The sequence below is a fragment of the Palaemon carinicauda genome, chromosome 15, assembly GCF_036898095.1.
Source record: "Palaemon carinicauda isolate YSFRI2023 chromosome 15, ASM3689809v2, whole genome shotgun sequence".
Lineage (NCBI taxonomy): Eukaryota > Metazoa > Arthropoda > Malacostraca > Decapoda > Palaemonidae > Palaemon > Palaemon carinicauda.
Window position 1 is genome coordinate 16,011,522 of NC_090739.1, and position 25,872 is coordinate 16,037,393.

The 25,872-nt window shown below is 35.8% G+C and overlaps 2 protein-coding genes across 2 annotated transcripts; both read left to right on the forward strand.

Annotated features, from left to right (window-relative positions):
• Nucleotides 1-1,942: 1,942 nt before the first annotated feature.
• Nucleotides 1,943-10,105, forward strand: LOC137653886 (involucrin-like). The gene is made up of 2 exons (XM_068387512.1): nucleotides 1,943-2,294; nucleotides 10,008-10,105. The coding sequence occupies exons 1-2, from the start codon at nucleotides 1,943-1,945 to the stop codon at nucleotides 10,103-10,105; spliced, it is 450 nt and encodes a 149-aa protein (XP_068243613.1).
• Nucleotides 10,106-13,131: 3,026 nt separating this feature from the next.
• On the forward strand, nucleotides 13,132-24,911 carry LOC137653887 (involucrin-like). The gene is made up of 2 exons (XM_068387514.1): nucleotides 13,132-13,528; nucleotides 24,673-24,911. Exons 1-2 carry the CDS (start codon nucleotides 13,132-13,134, stop codon nucleotides 24,909-24,911), a joined length of 636 nt encoding a protein of 211 aa, XP_068243615.1.
• The last annotated feature ends 961 nt before the right edge of the window (nucleotides 24,912-25,872 follow it).

A 25,872-nucleotide genomic window follows, 5' to 3' on the forward strand; every position in this document is an offset into this window, starting at 1 on the left:
AGGATTTAGTTACACCTTTTCTCTAACAAAATACACAATACTTTTTATTTTCTAAATTGGAATCACTGTAAAAAAAAAGTATGTACAAAATACAATCAATAAGATTATTAAAAAGTCTATCAGAAGCAACTACAAAACAACCACTTCGTAAAGATCAGGTGACCTATATACTGGTTAAACTGCATTTACAAAGACATCTCAAAAGCAGACACAAGGGTTCCAGCATGAGTTGAATTTTGCAAATACTATTTGTCTTCACCTTGACTTCATGACACTGAGGGCCAGTCATTTTAATGTCAATTTACAGATATTAAATAGCTGTAATTTTAATTTCATTTTCATGTATTCTGATTTCATGAATCTTTATACAAGAACTTACACTTCGTTTCATTTACAAGAATCAATGGAAGGGGCTGTGGTGGCCGCTGTGGTAATGTCCCTGACTGGTGAACGCCAGACTGGGGTTCGCCTCCCACTCAAACTCGTTAGTTCCTTTGGTCACGGCAACCTCAACATCCTTGTGAGCTGAGGATGGGGGGTTTGAGGAAGCCTATATATCTATCTCCTGAGTCATCAGCAGCCATTGCCTGGCCCTCCTTGGCCCTAGCTTGGGTGGATCTGGGGCTTGGGAGCTGATCATGTGTGTATATGGACAGTGTCTAAGGCATTGTCCTGCTCGATAAGGCAATGTCATTATCCCTTGCCCCTGCCATTCGTGAGCGGACTTTAAACCTTTAAACGTCTAAATACATTTTACATGCCAGAGGATAGAAAGAATCCCAGAGTCTAACAGTAGAAGGGAAGAAGCAGTCACTGCAATAGGAGGATTATCGCTTTTCTTACAATAGATGTGAGAAGAGGTGGGTTAACAGTCTTCCTTATTTAGGCTGAAAAGGCTGGATAGGATAACCTTGTACCACAGACACGAGGCCTCGTATGTTTGTTTGGCGTCCTGAAGAATTAATCATAGGCTCTCAGGTAAAGTTAATCACCGATGGAAACTTTTTATTGAAATTACATTAAATAATAGCTTCAAAAGAATCGTTATTATAAAGAGGATGATCAATACCATCAAAATAAGAGATAAAAAAAATTAAAAATCAACGCTGCATTAATTGAATTTTACTTCATTTTTATTTTTCTTGTACTTCTATTCACATTCTGGAGATCTCTATTGAATAGATTTATTGTCCAAATCGTTTGATCATTCGATAGAAGGTTTTTGCAGTATAGATAATAATAAAGAATTTATATATTGCAAAATCTGGGGGGAAAAAAAGGTAGAAAAAAATATTTGCCATATTATACTTTCTAAAGGAAATAAAAAAAAACATACGAAAGAGGATGTTGCTAAACAAAGACTCGAAAAGTGAAAAAAAAAAAGAAAATGAAAAATACTGGAATGAATAGCAAACCTTCAAAACCCCAACGACAGCAGTTGCATTTATCAACACAGTTATTCCATTTTTGCCAAAATGCAAAATCCGTGTATCTCAAACACGCAGTGTTCCCTGCACTTCCCAAAAAGCCAAATGACTTCGTACCCTGGAAAGCAAACCTGTCAGGGAATTTCAACCCGAAGGCCATTCTCGACTGAAACAAGTAATTCCTGAATACAAAAGTCTGGAAATGGAGCAATTGGAACAAGCAATTCCTCGACGGTAAAGTCTGGAAATAGCGCAACTGGAACAAAAATTACCTCAAAACGAAAATCCTAAAATTGCGCTACTGGAACAAGCAATTTCTCAACGCCAAAGTCTGCATATGGAGAAACTGGAATACGCAATTCCTCAACACGAAAGTCTGGAAATGGAGCAACTGGAACACGGAATTCCTCAACACAAAAGTCTAGAAATGGAGAAACTGGAACAAGCAATTCCTTAACACGAAAGTCAGGAAATGGAGCAACAGGAACAAGCAATTCCTCAACAGCAGTCTGTAAATGGAGCAACTGGAACAAACAATTCCTCAACATGAAAGTCTGGAAATGGAGAAACTGGAACACGCAATTCCTCAACAGCAAAATCTAGAAATGGAGCAACTGGAACAAGCAATTCCTCAACAACAAAATCTGCAAATTGAGCAACTGGCATATGCAATTCCTCTGCACGAAAGTCTGGAAATCGCGCAACTGGAACAAGCAATTCCTAAACACGAAAGTCTGGAAATTGAGAAACTGGAACACGCACTTCCTCAACAACAAAGTCTGCAAATGAAGCAACAGGAACATGCAATTCCTCAACACGAAAGTCTGGAAATGGAGCAAATAAAACGAGCTATTCCTCAACAGCAAAGTCTGTAAATGCTGGAAAAAAGATGAAGAAATCCCCCTCCGTAGGGGAATTTAAAATAAAAAAGGTCCAGGGGCGTGGCATATCCTATGTTGCAGATTACATATTCACAAGAAATATTGCAAACTTCACACGTCAGGGGAGACTAAAATTCTTATAAAATCCAGAATCGAGGTCACGACTGGCTGGATATGGCATTGTATTTCCAAGATACAAGGATTGTTTTCCTGAAGCACCTCTGTTCTATTACAATTTGAAGAAATCCGTCTTTTCGTGAATTTTCATTTAATTAATCGTTGTCGGCTTATTTTGAATTATCACATTAAGAGACAACAATATCTTTACTATCTAATTCACGAGAAAAATCATTTAGCAGAGCTTTAATGATAAAAAATTTACCTTTCCTATTAATAATAAAAAACAATACAGTTAAGCCTAAATATACAAAATCAGCTGATATAAAATGTATTTGCCACAGTTGACTTAGTTCTGCCATTATTGGAGCACAGCCATTTTAAAAGACATGGATTTGTTTGATGTATAGAGAAGCGTACAGAACAAAATTCTTCACAAAGAAGATATAATACAATAGGAAGATATGTATATACGAGAGAGAGAGAGAGAGAGAGAGAGAGAGAGAGAGAGAGAGAGAGAGAGAGAGAGAGAGAGAGAGATGTGCAAAGTAATCATTTGATCTCTCTCTCTCTCTCTCTCTCTCTCTCTCTCTCTCTCTATATATATATATATATATATATATATATAAATTATATATATATAAAATTTATATATAAATATATCTCTATATATATATATATATATATATATATATATATATATATATATATATATATATACACACACACACACATATATAACGTACCGCTATCACTTCGACTCTGCTCCATTCACGACTGCATCTAACAGTCAACTCTCATTAACTGGAAGATTATAAGTATTCCAAGAAGATACATCAGTTAGGATTCCTCTGCTTTTGGGAACCGACCGAATCCATCCCCAAAGAAGAGTCATTTGAATTCAGCTTTTTATTTCAGATATCTTTTTCTGTTTTCCGTCGATAATGTACCACGTTTCGAATTTACATTTTTAATGATGACACAGCAGAATTTTTATTTCTGCACTTTGTAATTCAGCGCTGGATTATTTTTCCAATGGAGGACAAAGCGATACTCAACTTTTAACAACTCGATAGCTTTTTTTTTTTTTTTCATTTCAATTCAGAATTTACGATATACTTCAATCGATTTATGATATATGTATATCTGTATGCATATACACACATAAATATATATATATATATATATATATATATATATATATATATATATATATATATATATATATATATATATGTATATATATATATATATATATATATATATATATATATATAATATATATATATATATATATATATATATATATATATATATATATATATATATATATATATATATATATATATATATATATATATATATATCTATATATATATAGCATGTATAGATATTATATATATATATATATATATATCTATATATATAGATATATATATATATATATATACATGTATATACACACGTGTATATATATATGTGTGTGTGTTTTATATACATAGTAGCATTCAATTATGCTATTATATCCCATTCCCTCTCAGGAAGTAGCTGCAGGAATTGCTAACCTACCGTGTTCTGGCCGTCCACATTCAACCAACTCCCATGTACTGCATAGGTCAACAAAGGTGTCACTGATATTTTTAAAGAGAGGATATTCAGGCGGACGGTTCCGATGATGGGATGAGTCATAAATAACATTGTAATAGGAAAACTAATCTTTACTTCCTTCTCAAGAACCAACAACAGATGGGCTTCTGACATCCACAAAGGATGGTATACCAAGAGCGGTATCACAAAACATCGGAAACCATTACTTCTGATAATATGCAAAGCCTTGCAAAAATATGCATAACTCCTTGACAGCGTATGAGTTGTTTCAGCTTTCGGGAGAAAAAAAAAAACATGGAATTATGAAGTCTACCTGTAAAACATGGAGTATTTCTAAATCATAAAGTACGGTGTTATCTACATGGAAAGATAATAGAGTGGGGACAAGGCCTAGAATGAAAAGAAAAAGTCATAGTCAATTGAATTAAATCTACAAAATCTGAAGGTCTTTTTAAAAGAGCATAAGAAAATTAAGAATTTCTCAATTTTGGTAAATTCTTATACTAACAACGACCAAATAGAGTCCTTTTTTAAAAGCTTTACAGATAAACGGTATAAGCCATCGTTTGTAACAACACTGATGTAGAATTATCCAGACTCCAAATAGCGTAAAAAATCAATAAAATATTGTATATATGACTTCAGCAAATGTATCAATGTTGACAACACCTTCCTGCAGTGGACCAAACAGTTACTGTCAAAATAAAACGGTAACCAAAGTCAGAATGCCCAGCTCTCTCTCTCTCTCTCTCTCTCTCTCTCTCTCTCTCTCTCTCTCTCTCTCTCTCTCTCTCTCTCTCTCTCATAAATCCCTATTTTTATTTACTGGTTTTGCAGAAAGAACAGAGGTGCAACATTCGTCATGATGGTGGCTGAACAGACAATTTATATCTTGTGCCTTTTTCCTGCATTCTGTTTTCCTTCGTTGTTTCAACATCAGATTCTTCCATGTTCTGCCTCTGTTGCACCACATCCAACATGAACAAGACATGTTTTGAATGAGCAAAAATATGAGAATAATTTTAGCTGCTTCCGTCAATTTTGCTTTTCCTGTGCTGAATCTTTTGTTATGAAATGGGTCTTTGGAAATTTTAAATTCCATGCAATTGCTCTCATTGCTTACTGTTTAGTACAGTAAATTGTAGTACTTATTGAGAAACATTTTCCATATATTAAATCAATATTTCAAAACATATCAAGGATGAATTTCTTAGAAATAAAACATATTCACAGAAGGGAATAGACCACAGTATGAATTTACAATCCTGTGGTACTTTGAAAACCTCAAGTTTTAAATTTACTGTGGTGATATTTGTACTTTAATCAATTCAAATCTATTGATTTATAATGATACCTCAGTTCCATAGGTTCGAAACGCATTTCATATATAATTCGAAGGTAATGAGTAATGATCCTGATACTTATCACAGTCAGTATTTAAAATATTGTCATTTGAAAGCTCTTGGAGCGTCATCAACGAATGTTACAGCTTAATATCTATAATTCATTCTAAAGCTGACAACATCTACAACTGTTTTCAACACAGTCAAACATGATTTGTCTTTTCGCAACGGTCTCAAATCTGAAACTTTCATAACTGGACAGAACAACAATTTCCAAAACGAGACCATCACTCCGTTCCTAGTATAGTTAAGAGTCCGGATTAAACATTTTACTTTCATTCGAATTTTGCCTTCAGAAAAACCAGTTTGGTCTTAGCGCGGATGACCCAAGTTTTGCAATTTCATTGCACTTTAAAACATCATCATCAAATGGTTTCAGAAAGCTATGGATTGTCCGCTGAATACAAAGTTGATTGTATCAATGCTAAATTCTTCACACGCTTAATTCTATCATTTTAGAGTTTTTTTTTCTCTTACGTTGTTATCGGTAACATCCTAAGAAGTCTACCTTTAGGACCTAATTTCTAAAAGAAATAATTTTTTTATTTCTAACAATCATTATAAATTGAACCATTACAGGAAGATATCTTGGTAGTCAAATCTTCTAAAAGCTGTATTGAACAGGGAATAAAAGCCATCTCCTTCAGTGCAAGTATTGGAACAAGAGTTATGTGGTAAGTCCTTAGCAGAGCATCAGCACAACTGTCACAGTATCAAAGGTTATCGCAATTCTTCTTCATTCACAACTATCTCTAAACTAATGTGCGTGAAAAGATACACAGGATATTAATAAATGAATAAATGTATGTTAATATAAATATATATATATAATATATAATATATATATACAGTATATATATATATATATATATATAGAGAGAGAGAGAGAGAGAGAGAGAGAGAGAGAGAGAGAGAGAGAGAGAGAGAGAGAGAGATTAATATGAAAAGGTGGACTAGAAAAAGAAAGGCCAATGGAACATTTCTGCTTAACTGTTTTCATATACATCCTGCACAAATGTTCAGTTATCTCAACATTCATAACGAAATCCTTCCAAAAACTGAAATCGCATAAGTAGAAAAAAAACTTCCAGGTCTGAGGCATCACACTTGACCCGTTGATAAGATTGACTGGACCGAAATGTAATTTAAAACCTTGACTTTGGTAAATTTCACAACTGTCGTACATATATACATACACACGTCAAGAGAGAGAGAGAGAGAGAGAGAGAGAGAGAGAGAGAGAGAGAGAGAGAGAGAGAGAGAGAGAGAGAGATCATTCTCGGATCAAGTGATTCTGCAGATTTTATCTGATCAACAGAACCGGTTTCACAAAACATGCAGAGCACTAAAGGGAATAAGCTAATCATTAATAATTTCAATGATTCACTAATCGACTTTGGTAGGATTGGTATCGACCCTATAATGCTACTGCCAAGTGAACTTGGCCAATCATTTAGAAGATTCTAATCTCGAACATTAGACGCCGTTTTCAATTGTGTTGGTAAATAACAATTTGGAGAAAAGTGGCTCGTTTTACAGGCTAGAGCTGGGTAGGTAATATGCGCTGGGAACATTTACCAGGACTAAACTGATTGATGTGGAGTGTTTTGGAGAAGAAAAAAAAAAATCATAATTTTAAAAATAAAAAAATAAAAAAATTGGTAATTGTTTCCAACACCACGCTCTCCATTTACTCCAAAATAATGCAATCCTGCAGTTCCCATCTTCTTGCACAATAATTAGGTGGTTATTTAAATTCTGGGAAAGCAATAATTAGCAAGATATGTTGAGGAGGGGGGAAGGGGTTATAAAAGGAAAGTAGTCCTTTTTCATCACTAAACGACTTGGTACTGACATGTCAACATAGTCAACCAAACAGAATTCGTGATGCCATCGTACATTTGATATACTGTATATTCAAAATATACTTAATCAAAAAATGAGTGATTACTCAAAAGTGTCACTATTGTAAATTGCATATTTTATGGACACTTTTGAGTAATTAATCCATTTTTATTAAGTATATTTTGAATATACAGTATATCAAATATACGCTGGCATCACGAATTCTGTTTGGTTGACTGTTGACATGTCAGTTCCAAATCGTTTAGTGACGAAACCGAGCTATTTTTTTTTTTATAACCCCTTTCCCCTTCCTCAACATATCTTGCTAATTATTGCTTTCCCAGAAATTAAATAACCACCTAATTACTGTGCAAGAAGATGGGAACTGCAGGATTGTATTATTTTGGAGTAAATGGAGAGCCTGGTGTCGTAAACAATTACCAAAAAATTGCCAGTTCCTTCGTGAGGGCCGGAAGGGAGTCTACCCCTCCCACCCAGCCCCTCTCCCCAAACCCCACCCCCCACCAACCCCACCCATGCCTCATACTGCTAAAATCCGGGATAAAAAAAGCTGTTGAAGGGCATTACAAGGACTTTCTTCTTAAATGTCATTACAAAAGCTAAGGTCATCTACGTTGATAAGGTATTTACATAAAAATTAATCTATAATACAATTAACTTTTAGTTAAAAAAAAAAAGCTTTAACGAAACATATTCAATCTGGTCATCCACCCAAAACTGTATTAAAAAATGCTAGCCAATGGTTAAAGATTGATAGTGAAATACAGAACTGATGCCTCCATGAACACCAATCCTTAAAAGACTTTCAACTGACCTTAGAAGTCCGGTGACTGAGGCAATGGGTGGCAACGAGATCCGAAAGCCGAAGACCAAAGAAAGTATATAGGATATGTAAATTGACTTCCATGTCCTGGAAAAAAAAAAGAGCTAATGTCAGTAAAAGAATAAAACCTTATCTTAAATGGAAAAATATATATATTTGAAAATATATTGTCTGGGAATAAACAAAACCGAAACCGGATAATCTCATTAAAGGAAAAAATAAAAACTTTATTAGGAGAAACAAATTCCGTGGAAGTCTTTGAGACGAATAAAATGAAGGAAATGTTCTACAGAACTAAACCAGGAATTCTTTAATCGAATTTGGTTTACAAGTTACATCACAAGAATCGAAAAAGGAAAAATGTAATATAATTTTAAAACTAAATATGAATTGCACGTGTGTGTGTATATATATATATATATATATATATATATATATATATATATATATATATATACATATATATATATAATATACATATATATATATACATATATATATACATATATATATTAGTATAGATATACATATAAATAAATATATATACAGTATATATATATATATATATATATATATATATATATATATATGTGTGTGTGTGTGTATATATATATATATATATATATATATATATATATATATATATATGTGTGTGTGTGTGTGTGTGTGTGTGTGTGTGTGTATATATATATATATATATATATATATATATATATATATATATATATATATACATATATATATATATCCCAGAAATTAATAACTTGTTCCTTAGTGCAAATATTTGATCGCTGTAAATTTGTGTATAACATATACCAAATGACAGATCAGTTCAGGCTTTGCAACCATAGTGCTTTAACCTTTATCTTTCCTTTACAATTCTTTCTCTTTTCCCTTTATTCTGAATAGTATATTTCACTTTTCTTTTGCGTCAAATTGAATGATGTTACATCCTTAATTAAGAGCAAAAGAAATCACATAAATATACCTCACTGGAATAATATTTCTCGAAGACGTTAACTGATTCTCAAGAAATAGTTACTTCCAGATAGGCTGTTGTGAATCTCTCCAATCCAGCAATAAATTTGTTAACCTTTCTTAAGTTACATTTAATCAACTTAAAACGCTTAATTGTGAAATCACCTAAAGTGATAAACATTTAAAAGTTGATATAAATCCTACGGCAAAAAAAAAATATATGTATATAAATGAGGATGGAAAGGAAAGGCAAATGGATTAGAATGTGATTTGGATTTGTTGATGGAATCTTTTCATTGGTTTTAATGCTAAGGGCAGGGGCAGGGGAGGCCCTTCAATGCCCAGGGTATCAGGGGGGAAACCCCAAAGTTGCACAATGAAGTAAAATTTAAACGTGGCTTGAGAACAAATTGGAAAAGGGGAATACGCGAGCATAAAACACACGCACAAATACACACACACACACACACACACATATATATATATATATATATATATATATATATATACATATATTATATATATATGTATATATATATATATATATATATATATATATATATATATATATATATAATCTCAGGATAATTCAGAGATTAAATATATTTACCAGCTCACATCTATAGCCTAAATTGTTTACCTTCATCAATAACATAAAATGGAAATTAATCTAAACCCAGCAAATGTGTTCCTGTGGGGTCATCAGAAACTCCAAGTACCCAATGCTGATTTCAGTAGAAGTGCAAATTGTCCGAAGTATCCATTTAATTGACTCTTTCCCTTATCTTAGTTGACACTCATCCTTTGATAATGCTTGAGGATCCGACTTCAACTAGTCTCAGAGGAAGAAATAAATGGTGTTTTGTTGTGTTTGTGGAAAATTATAATTTATCACCATGAACAGCAACATCAATGATAATGTTATCAGAAGAAGAAGAAGAAGAAGAAGAAGAAGAAGAAGAAGAAGAAGAAGAAGAAGAAGAAGAAGAAGAAGAAGAATAAGAATAAGAGGAAGAAGGGGAAATACTGAAAAATAAAGAAGAATGAATACCATCCACAGAAGTTTTAATTCTCACCAAAAAAAAAAATGCAGGACCAGTATTTTCCACTATAAGATATTATTCTTCAATAAAAACAATTATAGATCCAACCGTATACATTAGTTTGAGTGAATCCGTAATCATTTTATTTAACAGTACAAAAAACAGAAGATAAAAAGGAGAGAAAATGGAATCAGCGCTGAGAAACCCCAGCGAATCTTAAAAGGTGATCCAATGCATTTCTCAAGAAATCGAGAACCAATACATTTCGGAAGGAGGTAAAGCAAAGAAAAAGGTTTTGGTTTAAGGCAAAATATTCAACAGATTCCGGGTTAGAAGAACTTTTATTTTCATTTGAAATTGCTAGTTATGATTATGAGAGTTGTAGTTACCTGCTTTTTTAGTATATAAATGAAAACACAAACAAAACACACACACACACACACACACACACACACATATATATATATATATATATATATATATATATATATATATATATATATATATATATATATGTGTGTGTGTGTGTGTGTGTGTGAAAATCAACACAATGACGTGTTCAAATAGAAATAAATATCTATCTCACACTGGGATCGAACCCTAGCCCCTTTAAATATAATTTCTTGACAATTCTTTATATACTGTAATTGTTGCAGGAATATATTATCGAGTTCGGCTTTACTCACATTGGAGTAGTCAAGAGATGATCGAAGAAGGCTGACAATGGATTCCATCATTAGAGTTCGCAATTAAGTTGGTGAAGTGGGAAAGTTCCTAAGCATCCTAACTAGAGATAAAATTGTTCTGAACTTCATTTCAGAATATCGTTTACATAAACATACTGAAGAAGGGATATAAAAAGACAGCTGCGACTGATTGAACGCACAAGATCTAAGAGATGAAAGGGGAGGATTTAGTTACACTTTTTCTCAAGACAAAATACAAAATACTTTTTATTTTCTAAATTGGAATCACTGTAAAAAACAATGCGTACAAAACACAATCAATAAAATTTTTAAAATGTCTATTAGAAGCAACTACAAAACAACCACTTCGTAAAGATCAGGTGACCTATATACTGGTTAAACTGCATTTACAAAGACATCTCAAAAGCAGACACAAGGGTTCCAGCATGAGTGGAATTTTGCAAATACTATTTGTCTTCACCTTGACTTCATGACACTGAGGGCCAGTCACTTTAATGTCAGTTTACAGATATTAATTAGCTGTATTTTTAATTTCATTTTCATGTATTCTGATTTCATGAATCTTTATACAAGAACTTACACTTCGTTTCTGGTACAAGAATCAATGGAAGGGGCTTTGGTGGCCGCTGTGGTAATGTCCCTGACTGGTGAACGCCAGACTGGGGTTCACCTCCCGCTCAAACTCGTTAGTTCCTTTGGTCACTGCAACCTCAACATCCTTGTGAGCTGAGGATGGGGGGTTTGAGGAAGCCTATATGTCTATCCCCTTAGTCATCAGCAGCCATTACCTGGCCCTCCTTGGCCCTAGCTTGGGTGGATCTGGGGCTTGGGAGCTGATCATGTGCGTATATGGACGGTCTCTAAGGCATTGTCCTGCTCGATAAGGCAATGTCATTATCCCTTGCCCCTGCCATTCGTGAGCGGACTTTAAACCTTTAAACATCTAAATACATTTTACATGGCTCAGGATAGAAAGAATCCCAGAGTCTAACAGTAGAAGGGAAGAAGCAGTCACTGCAATAGGAGGATTTTCCCTTTTCTTACAATAGATGTGGCAAGAGGTGGGTTGACAGGCTTCCTTATTTAGGCTGAAAAAGCTGGATAGGATAACCTCGTACCACAGACACGAGGCCTCCTATGTTTGTTTGGCGTCCTGAAGAATTAATCATAGGCTCTCAGGTAAAGTTAATCATCGATTGAAACTTTTTATTGAAATTACATTAAATAATTGCTTCAAAAGAATCGTTATTACAAAGAAGATGATCAATACCGTCAAAATAAGAGATACAAAAAAATTAAAAATCAACACTGCATTAATTGAATTTTACTTCAATTTTATTTTTCTTGTTTTTCTATTCACATTCTGGAGTTCTCTTTTGAATAGATTTATTGTCCAAATCGTTTGATCATTCGATAGAAGGTTTTTGCAGTGTAAATAATAACAAAGAATTTATATACTGCGAAATCTGGGGAAAAAAAGGTAGAAAAAAAAATATTTGCCATATACTTTCTAAAGGAAATAAAAAAAAAAACATACGAAAGAGGATGTTTCTAAACAAAGGCTCGAAAAGTGAAGAAAAAAAGGAAAATGAAAAATGCTGGAATGAATAGCAAACCTTCAGAACCCCAACGTCTGCAGTTGCATTTATCAACACAGTTATTCCATTTTTGCCAAAATGTAAAATCCGTGTATCTCAAACACGCAGTGTTCCCTCCACTTCCCAAAAAGCCACATGACTTCGTAGCCCTGAAAGCAAACCTGTCAGGGAATTTCAACCCGAAAGCCATTCTCAACTGAAACAAGCAATTCCCCAATACAAATGTCTGGAAATGGAGCAACTGGAACAAGCATTTCCGACGGTATAGTCTGGAAATCGCGCAACTGGAACAAACATGACCTCAAAACGAAAATCCTAAAATTGCACTACTGGAACAAGCATTTCCTCAACAACAAAGTCTGCAAATGGAGAAACTGGAACAAATAATTCCTCAACATGAAAGTCTGGAAATGAAGCAACTGGAATACGCAATTCCTCAACACGAAAGTCTGGAAATGGAGAAACTAGAACAAGCAATTCCTCAACATGAAAGTTTGGAAATGGAGAAACTGGAACACGCAATTCCTCAATACGAAAGTCTGGAAATGGGGAAACTGGAACAAGCAATTCCTCAACACAGAAGTCTGGAAATGGAGCAACTGGAATAAACAATTCCCTTATAACAAAGTCTGCAAATTGAACAACTGGCATACGCAATTCCTCAACACGAAAGCCTTGAAATGGAGAAACTGGAACAAGCGATTCCTCAACACGAAAGTCTGGAAATGGAGCAACTGGAACAAGCAATTCCTCTACACGAAAGTTTGGAAATTGCGCAACTGGGACAAACAATTCCTCAACAGCAAAGTCTGCAAATGAAGCAACTGGAACACGCAATTCCTCAACAGCAATGTCTGCAAATTGAACAACTGGCATACGCAATTCATCGACACGAAAGTCTGGAAACGAAGCAACTGGAACAAGCAATTCATCAACACGAAAGTCTGGAAACGAAGCAACTGGAACAAGCAATTCCTCTACACGAAAGTCTGGAAATTGCGCAACTGGGACAAATATTTCCTCAACTGCAAAGTCTGCAAATGAAGCGACTGGAACACGCAATTTCTCAACAGCAATGTCAGCAAATTGAGCAACTGGCATATCTCTCTCTCTCTCTCTCTCTCTCTCTCTCTCTCTCTCTCTCTATATATATATATATATATATATATATATATATATATATATATATATATAATTATATATATATATATATATATATACACAGTATATATATATATATATATATATATATATATACACACACACATATAACGTACCGCTATTACTTCGACTCTGCTCCATTCACGACTGCATCTAACAGTCACCTCCAATTGACTGAAAGATTATAAGTATTCCAAGTAAGATACATAAGTTTGGATTCCTCTGCTTTTGAGAACCGACCGAATCCATCCCCAAAGAACTGTCATTTGAATTCCGCTTTTTATTTCAGATATTTTTTTCTGTTTTCCGTCGATAATGTACCACGTTTCGAATTTACATTTTTAATGATGACACAGCAGAATTTTTATTTCTGCACTTTGTAATTCAGCGCTGGATTATTTTTTCCAATGGAGGACAAAGCGATACTCAACTTTTAACAACTCGATAGCTTTTTTTAATTTTTTTTTTCATTTCAATTCAGAATGGACGATATACTTCTATCGATTTATGATATATGTATATCTGTATGCATACACACACACACACACACACACATATATATATATATATATATATATATATATATACATATATATACACATATATATATACATATATATACATATATATATATATGCATGTTTATATGTATATATATATATATATATATATATAAATGTATATACATATATACATATATATATATACATATATATATACACATATATACACACGTATATATATATATATATATATGTGTGTGTGTGTGTGTGTGTGTGTGTGTTTTATATACATGGTAGCATTCGATTATGCTATTAAATCCCATTCCCTCTGAGGAAGTAGCTACAGGAATTGCTAACCTACCGTGTTCTGGCCGTCCACATTCAACCAACTCCCATGTACTGCATAGGTCAACAAAGGTGTCACTGATTTTTTTAAAGAGGATATTCAGGCGGACGGTTCCGATGATGGGATGAGTCATAAATAACATTGTAATAGGAAAACTAATCTTTACTTCCTTCTCAAGAACCAACAACAGATAGGCTTCTGACATCCACAATGGATGGTATACCAAGAGCGGTATCACAAAAACAAAACATCGAAAACCATTACCTCTGATAATATGCAAACCCTTGCAAAAATATGCATAACTCCTTGACAGCGTATGAGTTGTTTCAGCTTTCGGGAGAAAAAAAAAAAACATGGAATTATGAAGTCTAGCTGTAAAACATGGAGTATTTCGAAATCATGAAGTACGGTGTTATCTACATGGAAAGATAATAGAGTGGCGACAAGGCCTAGAATGAAAAGAAAGTCATAGTCAATTGAATTAAATCTACAAAATCTGAAGGTCTTTTTAAAAGAGCATATGAAAATTAAGAATTTTTCAATTTTGGTAAATTCTTATACTAACAACGACTGATAAACGGTACAAGCCATCGTTTGTAACATCACTGATGTAGAATTATCCAGACTCCAAATAGCGTAAAAATCAATAAAATATTGTATATGTAACTTCAGCAAATGTGTCAATGTTGACAACACCTTTCTGCAGTGGACCAAACACAGTTACTGTCAAAATAAAACGGTAACCAAAATCTGAATTCCCGGCTCTCTCTCTCTCTCTCTCTCTCTCTCTCTCTCTTCTCTCTCTCTCTCTCTCTCTCTCTCTCTCTCTCTCTCATAAATCCCTATTTCTATTTGCTGGTTTTGCAGAAAGAACAGAGGTGCAACATTCGTCATGATGGTGACTGAACAGACAATTTATATCTTGTGCCTTTTTCCTGCATCCTGTTTTCCTTCGTTGTTTCAACATCAGATTCTTCCATGTTCTATCTCAGTTGCACCACATCCAACATGAACAAGACATGTTTTGAATGAACAAAAATATGAGTATAATTTTAGCTGCTTCCGTCAATTTTGCTTTTCCTGTGCTGAATCTTTTGTTATGAAATAGGTCTTTGGAAATTTTAAATTCCATGCAATTGCTCTCATTACTTACTGTTTATTACAGTAAATTGTAATAGTTATTGAGAGACATTTTTTCCATATATCAAATCAATATTTCAATACATATCGTGGGTGAATTTCTTAGAAATAAACCATATTTATGAAAGGAAATAGACGACAGTATGAATTTACAATCCTGTGGTACTTTGAAAACCTAAGAAGGTTTTGGCAAGTTTGAAATTTACTGTGGTGATACTTATACTTTAACTAATTCAAATCTATTGATTTATAGTGATACCTCAGTGCCATAGGTTCGAAATGCATATTAAATATAATTCGAAGGTAATGAGTAATGATCCTGATACTTATCACAGTCAGTATTTAAAATATTGTCATTTGAAATCTCTTGGAGCGTCATCAACGAATGTTACAACTTAATATTGAGAATTCATTCTAAAGCTGACAACATCTACAACTGTTTTCAACACAGTCAAACACATGATTTGTCTTTTCGCAACGGTCTCAAATCTGAAACTTTCAGAACTGGACAGAACAGCGATTTCCAAAACCAGACAATCACTCCGTTCCTTGTATAGTTAGAGTCCGGATTAAACATTTTACTTTCATTCCAATTTTGCCTTCAGAAAAACCAATTTGGTCTTAGCGCGGATGACCCCAGTTTTGCAATTTCATTGCACTTTAAAACGTTATCATCAAATGGTTTCAGAAAGCTATGGATTGTCCGCTGAATACAAAGTTGATTGTATCAATGCTAAATTCTTCACACGCTTAATTCAACCATTTTAGAGTTTTTTTCTCTTACGTTGTTATCGGTAACATCATAAGAACTCTACCTTTAGGACCTAATTTCTAAAAGAAATAATTTCTTTATTTCTAACAATCATTATAAATTGAACCATTACAGCAAGATATCTTAGATGTCAAATCTTCTAAAAGCTGTATTGAACAGGGAATAAAAGCTATCTCCTTCAGTGCAAGTACTGGAACAAGAGTTAGGTGGTATGTCCTTAGCAGAGCATCAGCACAACTGTCACAATATCAAAGGTTATCCCAATTCTTCTTCATTCACAACTATCTCTAACTGTCCCAATATCAAAGGTTATCCCAATTCTTCTTCATTCACAACTATCTCTAAACTAATGTGCGTGAAAAGATACACAGGATATTAATAAATGAATAAATGTATGTTAATATATATATATATATATATATATATATATATATATATATATATAATATATATATATATATATATATATATATATATATACATATATATATATATACACATATATATACAGAGAGAGAGAGAGAGAGAGAGAGAGAGAGAGAGAGAGAGAGAGAGAGAGAGAGAGAGAGAGAGAGAGAGAGAGAGAGAGAAATTAATATAAAAAGGTGGATTAGAAAAAGAAAGGCAAGTGGAACATTTCTGCTCAACTGTTTTCATATACATCCTGCACAAATGTTCAGTTACTTCAACATACATAACGAAATCCTTCCAAAAGCTGAAATCGCATAAGTAGAAAAAAAAGTTCCAGGTCTGAGTCATCACACTTGACGCGTTGATAAGATTGACTGGACCGAAATGTAATTTAAAACTTTGACTTTGGTAAATTTCACAACTGTCGTACATATATACATACACACGTCAGTAGAGAGAGAGAGAGAGAGAGAGAGAGAGAGAGAGAGAGAGAGAGAGAGAGAGATCTTTCTCGGATCAAGTGATTCTGCAGATTTTATCTGATCAACAGAACCGGTTTCACAAAACATGCAGAGCACTAAAGGGAATAAGCTAATCATTTATAATCAATGATTCACTAATCGACTTTGGTAGGATTGGTATCGACCCTATAATGCTACAGCCAAGTGAACTTGGCTAATCATTTAGAAGATTCTAATCTCGAACATTAGACGCCGTTTTCAATTGTGTTGGTAAATAACAATTTGGAGAAAAGTGCCTCGTCTTACAGGCTAGAGCTGGGTAGGTAAGATCCGCTGGGAACATTTACCAGGACTAAAGTGATTGATGTGAAGTGTTTTGGGACAAACAGACAGACAAAAAAAAAAAAAAAAACAACATACGGAAAAAATCATAATTTTAAAAATATAAAAATAAAAAGATTGCTAATTGTTTCCAACACCACGCTCTCAATTTACTCCAAAATAATGCAATCCTGCAGTTCTCATCTTCTTGCACAGTAATTAGGTGGTTATACCCTGGACAGGTATGCTGGGTCGTACGCGACCCCTACAGCATGTTCAAAACCTGTTTTTTCCCCATAAATCATCAGCTGTCTCGAATATGGAAGTGATCGACCTGCAAGGGGTGACTAGTCTACATGCCATTGTCTGCTTTAGGATTAATTTTCGTCTAACTTCCCTCCTTCCCCGTGTTTTAACCACCCCAGGGGTCGACCTCGACCCTGAAATACCTTTATAGGGGTAAGTGATCAAACAGCAAAGTTATTACATAATTATAAATTGTCGAACAGTGTTGATACTTGTTTGGTTCTTTATAGTTGGAAAGTGTGGGTGGATGGTGTGTCTACCACTTGCATGACATTAGTTTTGGCTTAGATGCCATATATTGCCATGAGGTCCATTTTCCCTCAAATGCTAATTTCTGAATTATTTTTATTTTTTGCAAATTTCTGATTTTTTTCTATTTATTTTGAATTTATCTTCAATAATGGCCAGCAGGCAGTATTCCCTCGGCATGGATGTCATCAACACACTTCTAATGGAGTTAAAAAGAGATGTTGATGATAATATGGAGCTTGACCCTCATGTGTTTGATATTTATTTCTCTGATAATTTCTCCTTCGTATTTGTCAATATTTTTCTTATGTGTATTAGGTACTTGAAATTGATTTATATAGTGTTTTATTATTATTATTATTATTATTATTATCATCATTATTATTATAGATCATAGTTTATGTATATATAATAATTTGATATTATTTTACTTTTTATTGGTCAGCAGTTTCTTATTTTGATTTAATTTTACTTTGATTGGCTACCGATTTGCTATTTGATATCCTTTTACTTTTATTAGTTACTAATTCTATTTTCTCTTGCTGTAAGTATTATATCAATTTGAGTTGGTCACATCAAGCTTCCTGAAAGGACTCACTGTCATAGCTGCTGTGACGGCGCCGAGTAAGGGTGTGAACTCAAAGGCAGATTGGAAACGACTGAGTTGTTTATTAAGGAACACGCTTCTTTATATACAAAACCTCAAGGCAACAGGACATGACCTGTTCGAGAGACAGACAATGTTACAGAGCAAAACGGAGACATGATCATTCAGGTTCTTTTTAGTGCGAGGGAAGAGCGCAGATACAAGCATAATATATACAAAAGGAATTATGTACAATTGTGTGACATACGGTTGGTACATGGCTCCCCCCCTAAAAATGACATACTGTACATGTTAAATAGGGCGCCCTGATCTAGAGAGGCGAACTGTAGGCGGGTCATCTGGCAGAAGATAAGCAGGTTTTAGACGATCAATGGAGACCCAGTCTTCTTTACCCCGAATGTTGAGGAGGAATGCTTTCGGACTGCGTCGGATCACAAGGAAAGGGCCCGTGTAAGGGGGCGTTAGTGGTGGCTTGCTGGTGTCGTTGCGCAGGAAGACGTGCGTTGCAGAGTGCAAGTCCGTTGGTATGTGATGCTTCGCTGGGGGCTTGTAAGTCTGGTGGCACGGAGTAAATTTTCCCACGACGTGACGTATGCGCTGGAGATCGTCGGAGGAGGTTGTAGAAGGAAAAAATTCGGCAGGGACGACCAACGGGTCGCCATACACCATTTCGGCTGCCGAGACGTCGAGGGCGTCTTTAGGAGTGGTCCTTAGTCCAAGGAGGACCCAGGGAAGCTGAGTAAACCAGTTGCAATCCTTGCAGCGGGACATCAAAGCTGCTTTGAGGGTGCGATGAAAACGTTCAACCATTCCATTGGCAGCGGGGTTGTAGGCCGTTGTCTGATGTAGGGTGATGCCCAGGAGATTCGCTAATGACGTCCATAATTGAGAGGTGAAAGTGGTTCCCCTGTCAGAAGTAATATGCTCAGGGATACCGAATCTTGAAATCCATCCAGAGAGTAAGGCAGATGTACATGAGGCGGACGTTGCAGTTTCCATGGGAATGGCTTCAGGCCAACGAGTGGAGCGGTCGATGACGGTAAACAGGTAACGATGTCCTTGTGATGTGGGTAGGGGGCCTACAACGTCGACGTGAATGTGTGCGAAACGACGCTGAGGTTGAGGAAAGGTGCCCACTCCTGAATCCGTGTGTCGATGTACTTTGGAAGTTTGGCAAGAAGTACAGGCGCGAACCCAATCCTTAGCATCCTTAGAAATGCCGTGCCAAATGAACTTTGCCTTCAGCAGCTGTGCAGTAGAACGGCACGAGGGATGTGAAAGGCCGTGGATGAAATCAAACACCTGTCGGCGCATGGGAGCAGGAATCCAAGGTCGTGGTCTACCAGTACTGACGTCACAGAGGAGGGTGGTGTTGGAGTCTTCGAGGGGAAAATCCTCCCAACGGAGGGACGTGCAGGATGTCCTACAAGCTTGATACTCTGGATCCTGTCGTTGGGCTTCAGCCAGGGCGTTGTAATCCAATCCCAGGTGAACGGCAGCCAACGTGTTTCTTGACAGGGCATCGGCAACGGGATTCATTTTCCCAGGGACGTATTGGAGGGTGCAATTGTATTCAGCCACGGCGGAGAGATGTCGGCGTTGACGGGCGGACCAGGCGTCAGACTGTCGAGTGAAGGCGTGCACCAGAGGCATGTGGTCTGTGCGAATGACGAAGGGCGTACCTTCTAAGAAAATGGCGAAAGTGACGGACAGCCAAGTGCACCGCCAGCAATTCTCGATCAAAGGTAGAATAACCCGATTCTGCCTTGGACAGTTTTCTGCTGAAGAAGGCCAATGGGCGGGGCGAGCCTTTGACCACCTGCTCGAGTACTGCACCAATAGCGACGTCGCTGGCATCGGTGGAGAGAAGGAGAGGGGCGTGTGGGATAGGAAAAGTGAGAGCCGCAGCAGTTGATAGGGCCTTCTCCGTTGGCAGCTACCAAGCGGACGTCGGCAGATGTAGACAGACTACGTTGTGCCTTGAAGAGTTTCCTTGGCAAAAGAGAACGACAAGCACCTGTGTCTACCAAAAATCGCACGCCCGTTCCTGCATCCTGTAAAAAGAAAAGATTAGAAACATGGGAGGCCACCGCCACAAGCGATGGCCTACTTACACGTTTTTTGGCCACTGACAATCTTTGGCACATTTCTTCGCGGTTGCCCCGAATCTGAAGTGGTAGTAGCAAAACTGCGGCGGATGGGAGGTAGTAAGTGGTTGTAAAAGTCGTTCGTTGGGGCGCGAGCGATTGGTGGGTGGTGGGCGGCTTTGTCGCCGCTTCGGCACGTCACGGGGTAGGCGTGTATGTCCTACGGCATTCATGTCAGCTTCGGTTGTCGTTGAATAGGCATCCTAGTCGTCAGGAGTGGAGGCGTTGATGGAGGTCTTGAAGTGGCTGTCCATAAGGGCGTCGGCTTTGGTCATTAAGTCCTTTATGGGTAAACTATCGACATCGGGTATGGCAGTGCGCACAGGTTCAGGTAAACGGCGTATCCAAAGGGCACGGAGTAGGTTCACCTCACGAGGAGAGCCGTCTGCGGCAGGTTGAAGGCGAGCGATACTGGTCATTTCCCTGAGGGCAAGCGAAGCCCTTTGGTCCCCCAACGGTTGTTGCGAGAGCTGAAAAAGCTTTGCTATACGGGCGGCTGGCAACGGTGAGTACTGCTGCAGAAGGTATGATTTGAGGGCGTCATACGCTATTGGGGTGTCTCCTTGTTCACAAAGCCAGTCGGATATTTCTGGGAAGGTGTCCTCGGGTATCGCCGCGAGAACATAATCCGCTTTGGTGGTTGAGCGAGTCACGCCCCTGATACGAAAGTGGACTTCAGCGCGTTGAAACCAAGCACACGCTTCTCCGCGGGCGAACGGTGAAAGTTTCAATGGGGCGGCCGCAGTGCCAACCGCCGGAGTAGAGTCTGCCTCCGTCATAGTACCAACGATGGAGGGGCGAGGGAGGTGGGGGTGGAAGGCAGTGGAAGCGAGTCGACTTCTGGGGTCACCAATGTGACGGCGCCGAGTAAGGGTGTGAACTCAAAAGCAGATTGGAAACGACTGAGTTGTTTATTAAGGAACACGCTTCTTTATATACAAAACCTCAAGGCAACAGGACATGACCTGTTCGAGAGACAGACAATGTTACAGAGCAAAACGGAGACATGATCATTCAGGTTCTTTTTAGTGCGAGGGAAGAGCGCAGATACAAGCATAATATATACAAAAGGAATTATGTACAATTGTGTGACATACGGTTGGTACACTGCCCACCTAAGACTGACCACATGACAAACACCACTTGTTTGAGGAGCAGGAAGCCTGTTTGTCTATAGCTTCAAACTGTCTTGTATCTGAACTGTACCTGATAGTTATAGCTAGGTTAAATCATGAAACTTTCTTTTTTTACTATTTGTTTGTATAAATAAGGAAATTTTAATCTTTACAAAATAGATATCACCCATTTTTTATCTAAAATTTATTTCAAAGAATTTAAACTTTATATGATAAAAATAATTGTCAAACATCCAGAAAGCCATCATATCAGTTTTATTCCAATCCACTAATAATTAGAAAAAATAAATAACACCTTGATATTTACATACCCATTCTTCATTTCAAGTAGTAGATTGGGCTGTAAGAGTTGTTGCGGTCTGCGGCCATTTTGTTGACATACCCGAAAGGTAAGTTGGCATATCTCTATATATTCTTGTTCTGTATAGAATTCGTGATATTTTGGTATATTCTAATGCATAAATATCATATTTTATAGGAGATACAATGATTCTCATAAGAAATTTACATTGTGAAACTAGGCCGTCAAAAAATTACCTTTAGATTTCGCCCCTGATATAACAGTAAATTACATCTTAGTGCACATTTTATTATGTATTTCTGTTCTAGGATAATATGAGTTTATTCTATAAAAAAAAAAAAATTAGCCTCTTCCTATTTCATTTGGGTACCCAAAAAAATTCATGAAATTTGGACAAATTTTTTTGGCCAAAAAAAGTTACCCTTTTTTTCTCATTTCAGATCTTGACTTCTATGGGTCCAACTCATTTCCAGCAATGACACGCTGTTGCTTTGCCATCTAAGAAGGTGTCCCTAAAGGGATTTATGTGTATATGTATATTTCTATTTTTTGTGAATATTTACGTCGTCTTTTTTTTGTATACTTAAATTTTTAATATATTTCCAATAAATAGTTATTTTGTAGATGGGTATCATTTATAGTTTCAGTAGTTTTTAGCATTCTTTGAAGTATTTTTAGCAAGTCAAACAATACAGATTGATGCATAACTAAATTTTTCCTGAATTGTTTTTGGAGTCGGGGTCGCGCGCGACCGAGTATACCCTTAAAGGGGTGTCCGAGAAGCGTACCTATCCAGGGTTAAATTCTGGGAAAGCAATAATTAGCAAGATATGTTGAGGAGGAGGGAAGGGTTTACAAAAGGAAAGTAGCCCAATTTCCTCACTAAACGACTTGGAACTGACATGTCAACCAAACAGAATTCTGACACTTTTGAGTAATCACTCAATTTTTGATTAAGTATATTTTGAATATTCAGTATATCAAATGTAAGATGGCATCACGAACTTCTGTTTATGTCCGCTGGCATCACGAATTCTGTTTGGTTGACATGTCAGTTCCAAGTCCTTTAGTGAGGAAATCGAGCTATTTTCTTTTTATAACCCCTTCCCCCTTCCTCAACATATCTTGCTAATTATTGCTTTCCCAGAATTTAAATAACCACCTATTTACTGTGCAAGAAGATGGGAACTGCAGGATTGCATTATTTTGGAGTAAATGGAGAGCCTGAAGTTGTAAACAATTACCAAAAAGTTGACAGTTTCTTCGTGAGGGCCGGAAGGGAGTCTTCCCCCCCACCCCCACCCCCACCCACCCCCCAAGCCCCTCTCCCCAAACCCCATCCCCCACCATCCCCACCCATGCCTCATACTGCTAAAATCCGGGATAAAAAAAAAAGCTGTTGAACGACATTACAAGGACTTTCATCTTAAATGTCATTACAAAAGCTAAGGTCATCTACGTTGATAAGGTATTTACATAAAAATTAATCTATAATACAATTAACTTTTAAATAAAAAAAGTTTTAACAAAACATATTCAAGCCGGTCATCCACCAAAAAGTGTATCTAAAAATGCTAGCGAATGGTTAAAGATTGATAGTGAAATACAGAACTGATGCCTCCATGAACACCAATCCTTAAAAGACTTTCAACTGACCTTAGAAGTCCGGTGACTGAGGCAATGGGTGGCAACGAGATCCGAAAGCCAAAGACCAAAGAAAGTATATAAGATATGTAAATTGACTTCCATGTCCTGGAAAAAGAAAAAAAAAAGCTAATGTCAGTAAAAGAATAAAACCTTATCTTAAATGGAAAAATGTATATATTTGAAAATATATCTTCCGAAAACAGATAATCTCATTAAAGGAAAAAATAAAAACTTTATTAAGAGGAGCAAATTCCGTGGAAGTCTTGAGACGATTAAAATGAAGGAAATGTTCTACAGAACTAAACCAGGAATTCTTTAATCGAATTAGGTTCACAAGTTACATCACAAAAATCAAAAAAGGAAAAATGTCGTAATAAAATTTTAAAACCAAATATGAATTGCACGTGTATATATATATATATATATATATATATATATATATATATATATATATATATATATATATATATGTATATATATATATATATATATATATATAATCTAATGATAATTCAGAGATTAAATATATTTACCAGCTCACAGCTATAGCCTAAATTGTTTACCTTCATCAATACCATAAAATGGAAATTAATCTAAACCCAGCAAATGTGTTCCTGTGGGGTCATCAGAAACTCCAAGTACCCAATACAGATTTCAGTAGAAGTGCAAATTGTCCAAAGTATCCATTTAAGTGACTCTTTCCTTTATCTTAGTTGATACTCATCCTTTGATAATGCTGAGGATCCGACTTCAACTAGTCTTAGAGGAAGAAATAAATGGTGTTTTGTTGTTTGTGGAAAATTTTAATTCATCACCAAAAACAGCAACATCAATGATAATGTTATCAGAAGAAGAAGAAGAAGAAGAAGAAAAAGAAGAAAAAGAAGAAGAAGAAGAAGAGGAAGAAGAAGAAGAGGAAGAAGGGGAAATACTGAAAAATAAAGAAGAATGAATACCATCCACAGAAGTTTTAATTCTCACCAAAAACAAAAAATACAGGACCAGTATTTTCCACTATAAGATATTATTCTTTAATAAAAACAATTATAGATCCAACCGTATACATTAGTTTGAGTGAATCCGTAATCATTTTATTTAACAGTACAAAAAACAGAAGATAAAAAGGAGAGAAAATGGAATCAGCGCTGAGAAACCCCAGCGAATCTTAAAAGGTGATCCAATGCATTTCTCAAGGAATCGAGAACCAATACATTTCGGAAGGAGGTAAAGCAAAGAAAAAGGTTTTGGTTTAAGGCAAAATATTCAACAGATTCCTGGTTAGAGGAACTTTTATTTCATTTGAAATTGCTAGTTTTGATCACGAGAGTTGTAGTTACCTGCCTTTTGAATATATAAATGAAAACACATACAAAACACACACAGACACACACACACACATATATATATATATATATATATATATATATATATATATACATATATATATATATATATATATATATATATATATATATATATATGTGTGTGTGTGTGTGTGTGTCTGTGTGTGTGTGTGAAAATCAACACAATATCGTGTTCAAATAGAAATAAATTTCTATCTCATACTGGGATCGAACCCTAGCCCCTTCAAATACAATTTTTTGACAATTTTTTATATACTGTAATTGTCGCAAGAATATATTATCGAGTTCGGCTTTACCCACAATGGAGTAGTCAAGAGATGATCGATGAAGGCTGACAATGGATTCCATCATTAGAGTTCGCAATTAAGTTGGTGAAAGTGGGAAAGTTCCTAAGCATCCTAACTTGACATAAAATTGCTCTGAACTTCATTTCAGAATATCGTTTACATAAACATACTGAAAAAAGGATATAAAAAGACAGCTGCGACTGATTGAACGTACAAGATCTAAGAGATGAAAGGGGAGGATTTAGTTACACTTTTCCTCTAA

Bases quoted from the DNA above. Each gene is read 5' to 3' on its own strand.
- LOC137653886 (XM_068387512.1), top strand. From the start codon at position 1,943: ATGGAGCAACTGGAACAAACAATTCCTCAACATGAAAGTCTGGAAATG. The intron at 2,295-10,007 runs GTCTGTAAATGC...CACCATGAACAG, and splicing joins AGCTATTCCTCAACAGCAAA to CAACATCAATGATAATGTTA.
- LOC137653887 (XM_068387514.1), top strand. From the start codon at position 13,132: ATGGAGAAACTGGAACAAGCGATTCCTCAACACGAAAGTCTGGAAATG. The intron at 13,529-24,672 runs GTCAGCAAATTG...CCTTTATCTTAG, and splicing joins CGCAATTTCTCAACAGCAAT to TTGATACTCATCCTTTGATA.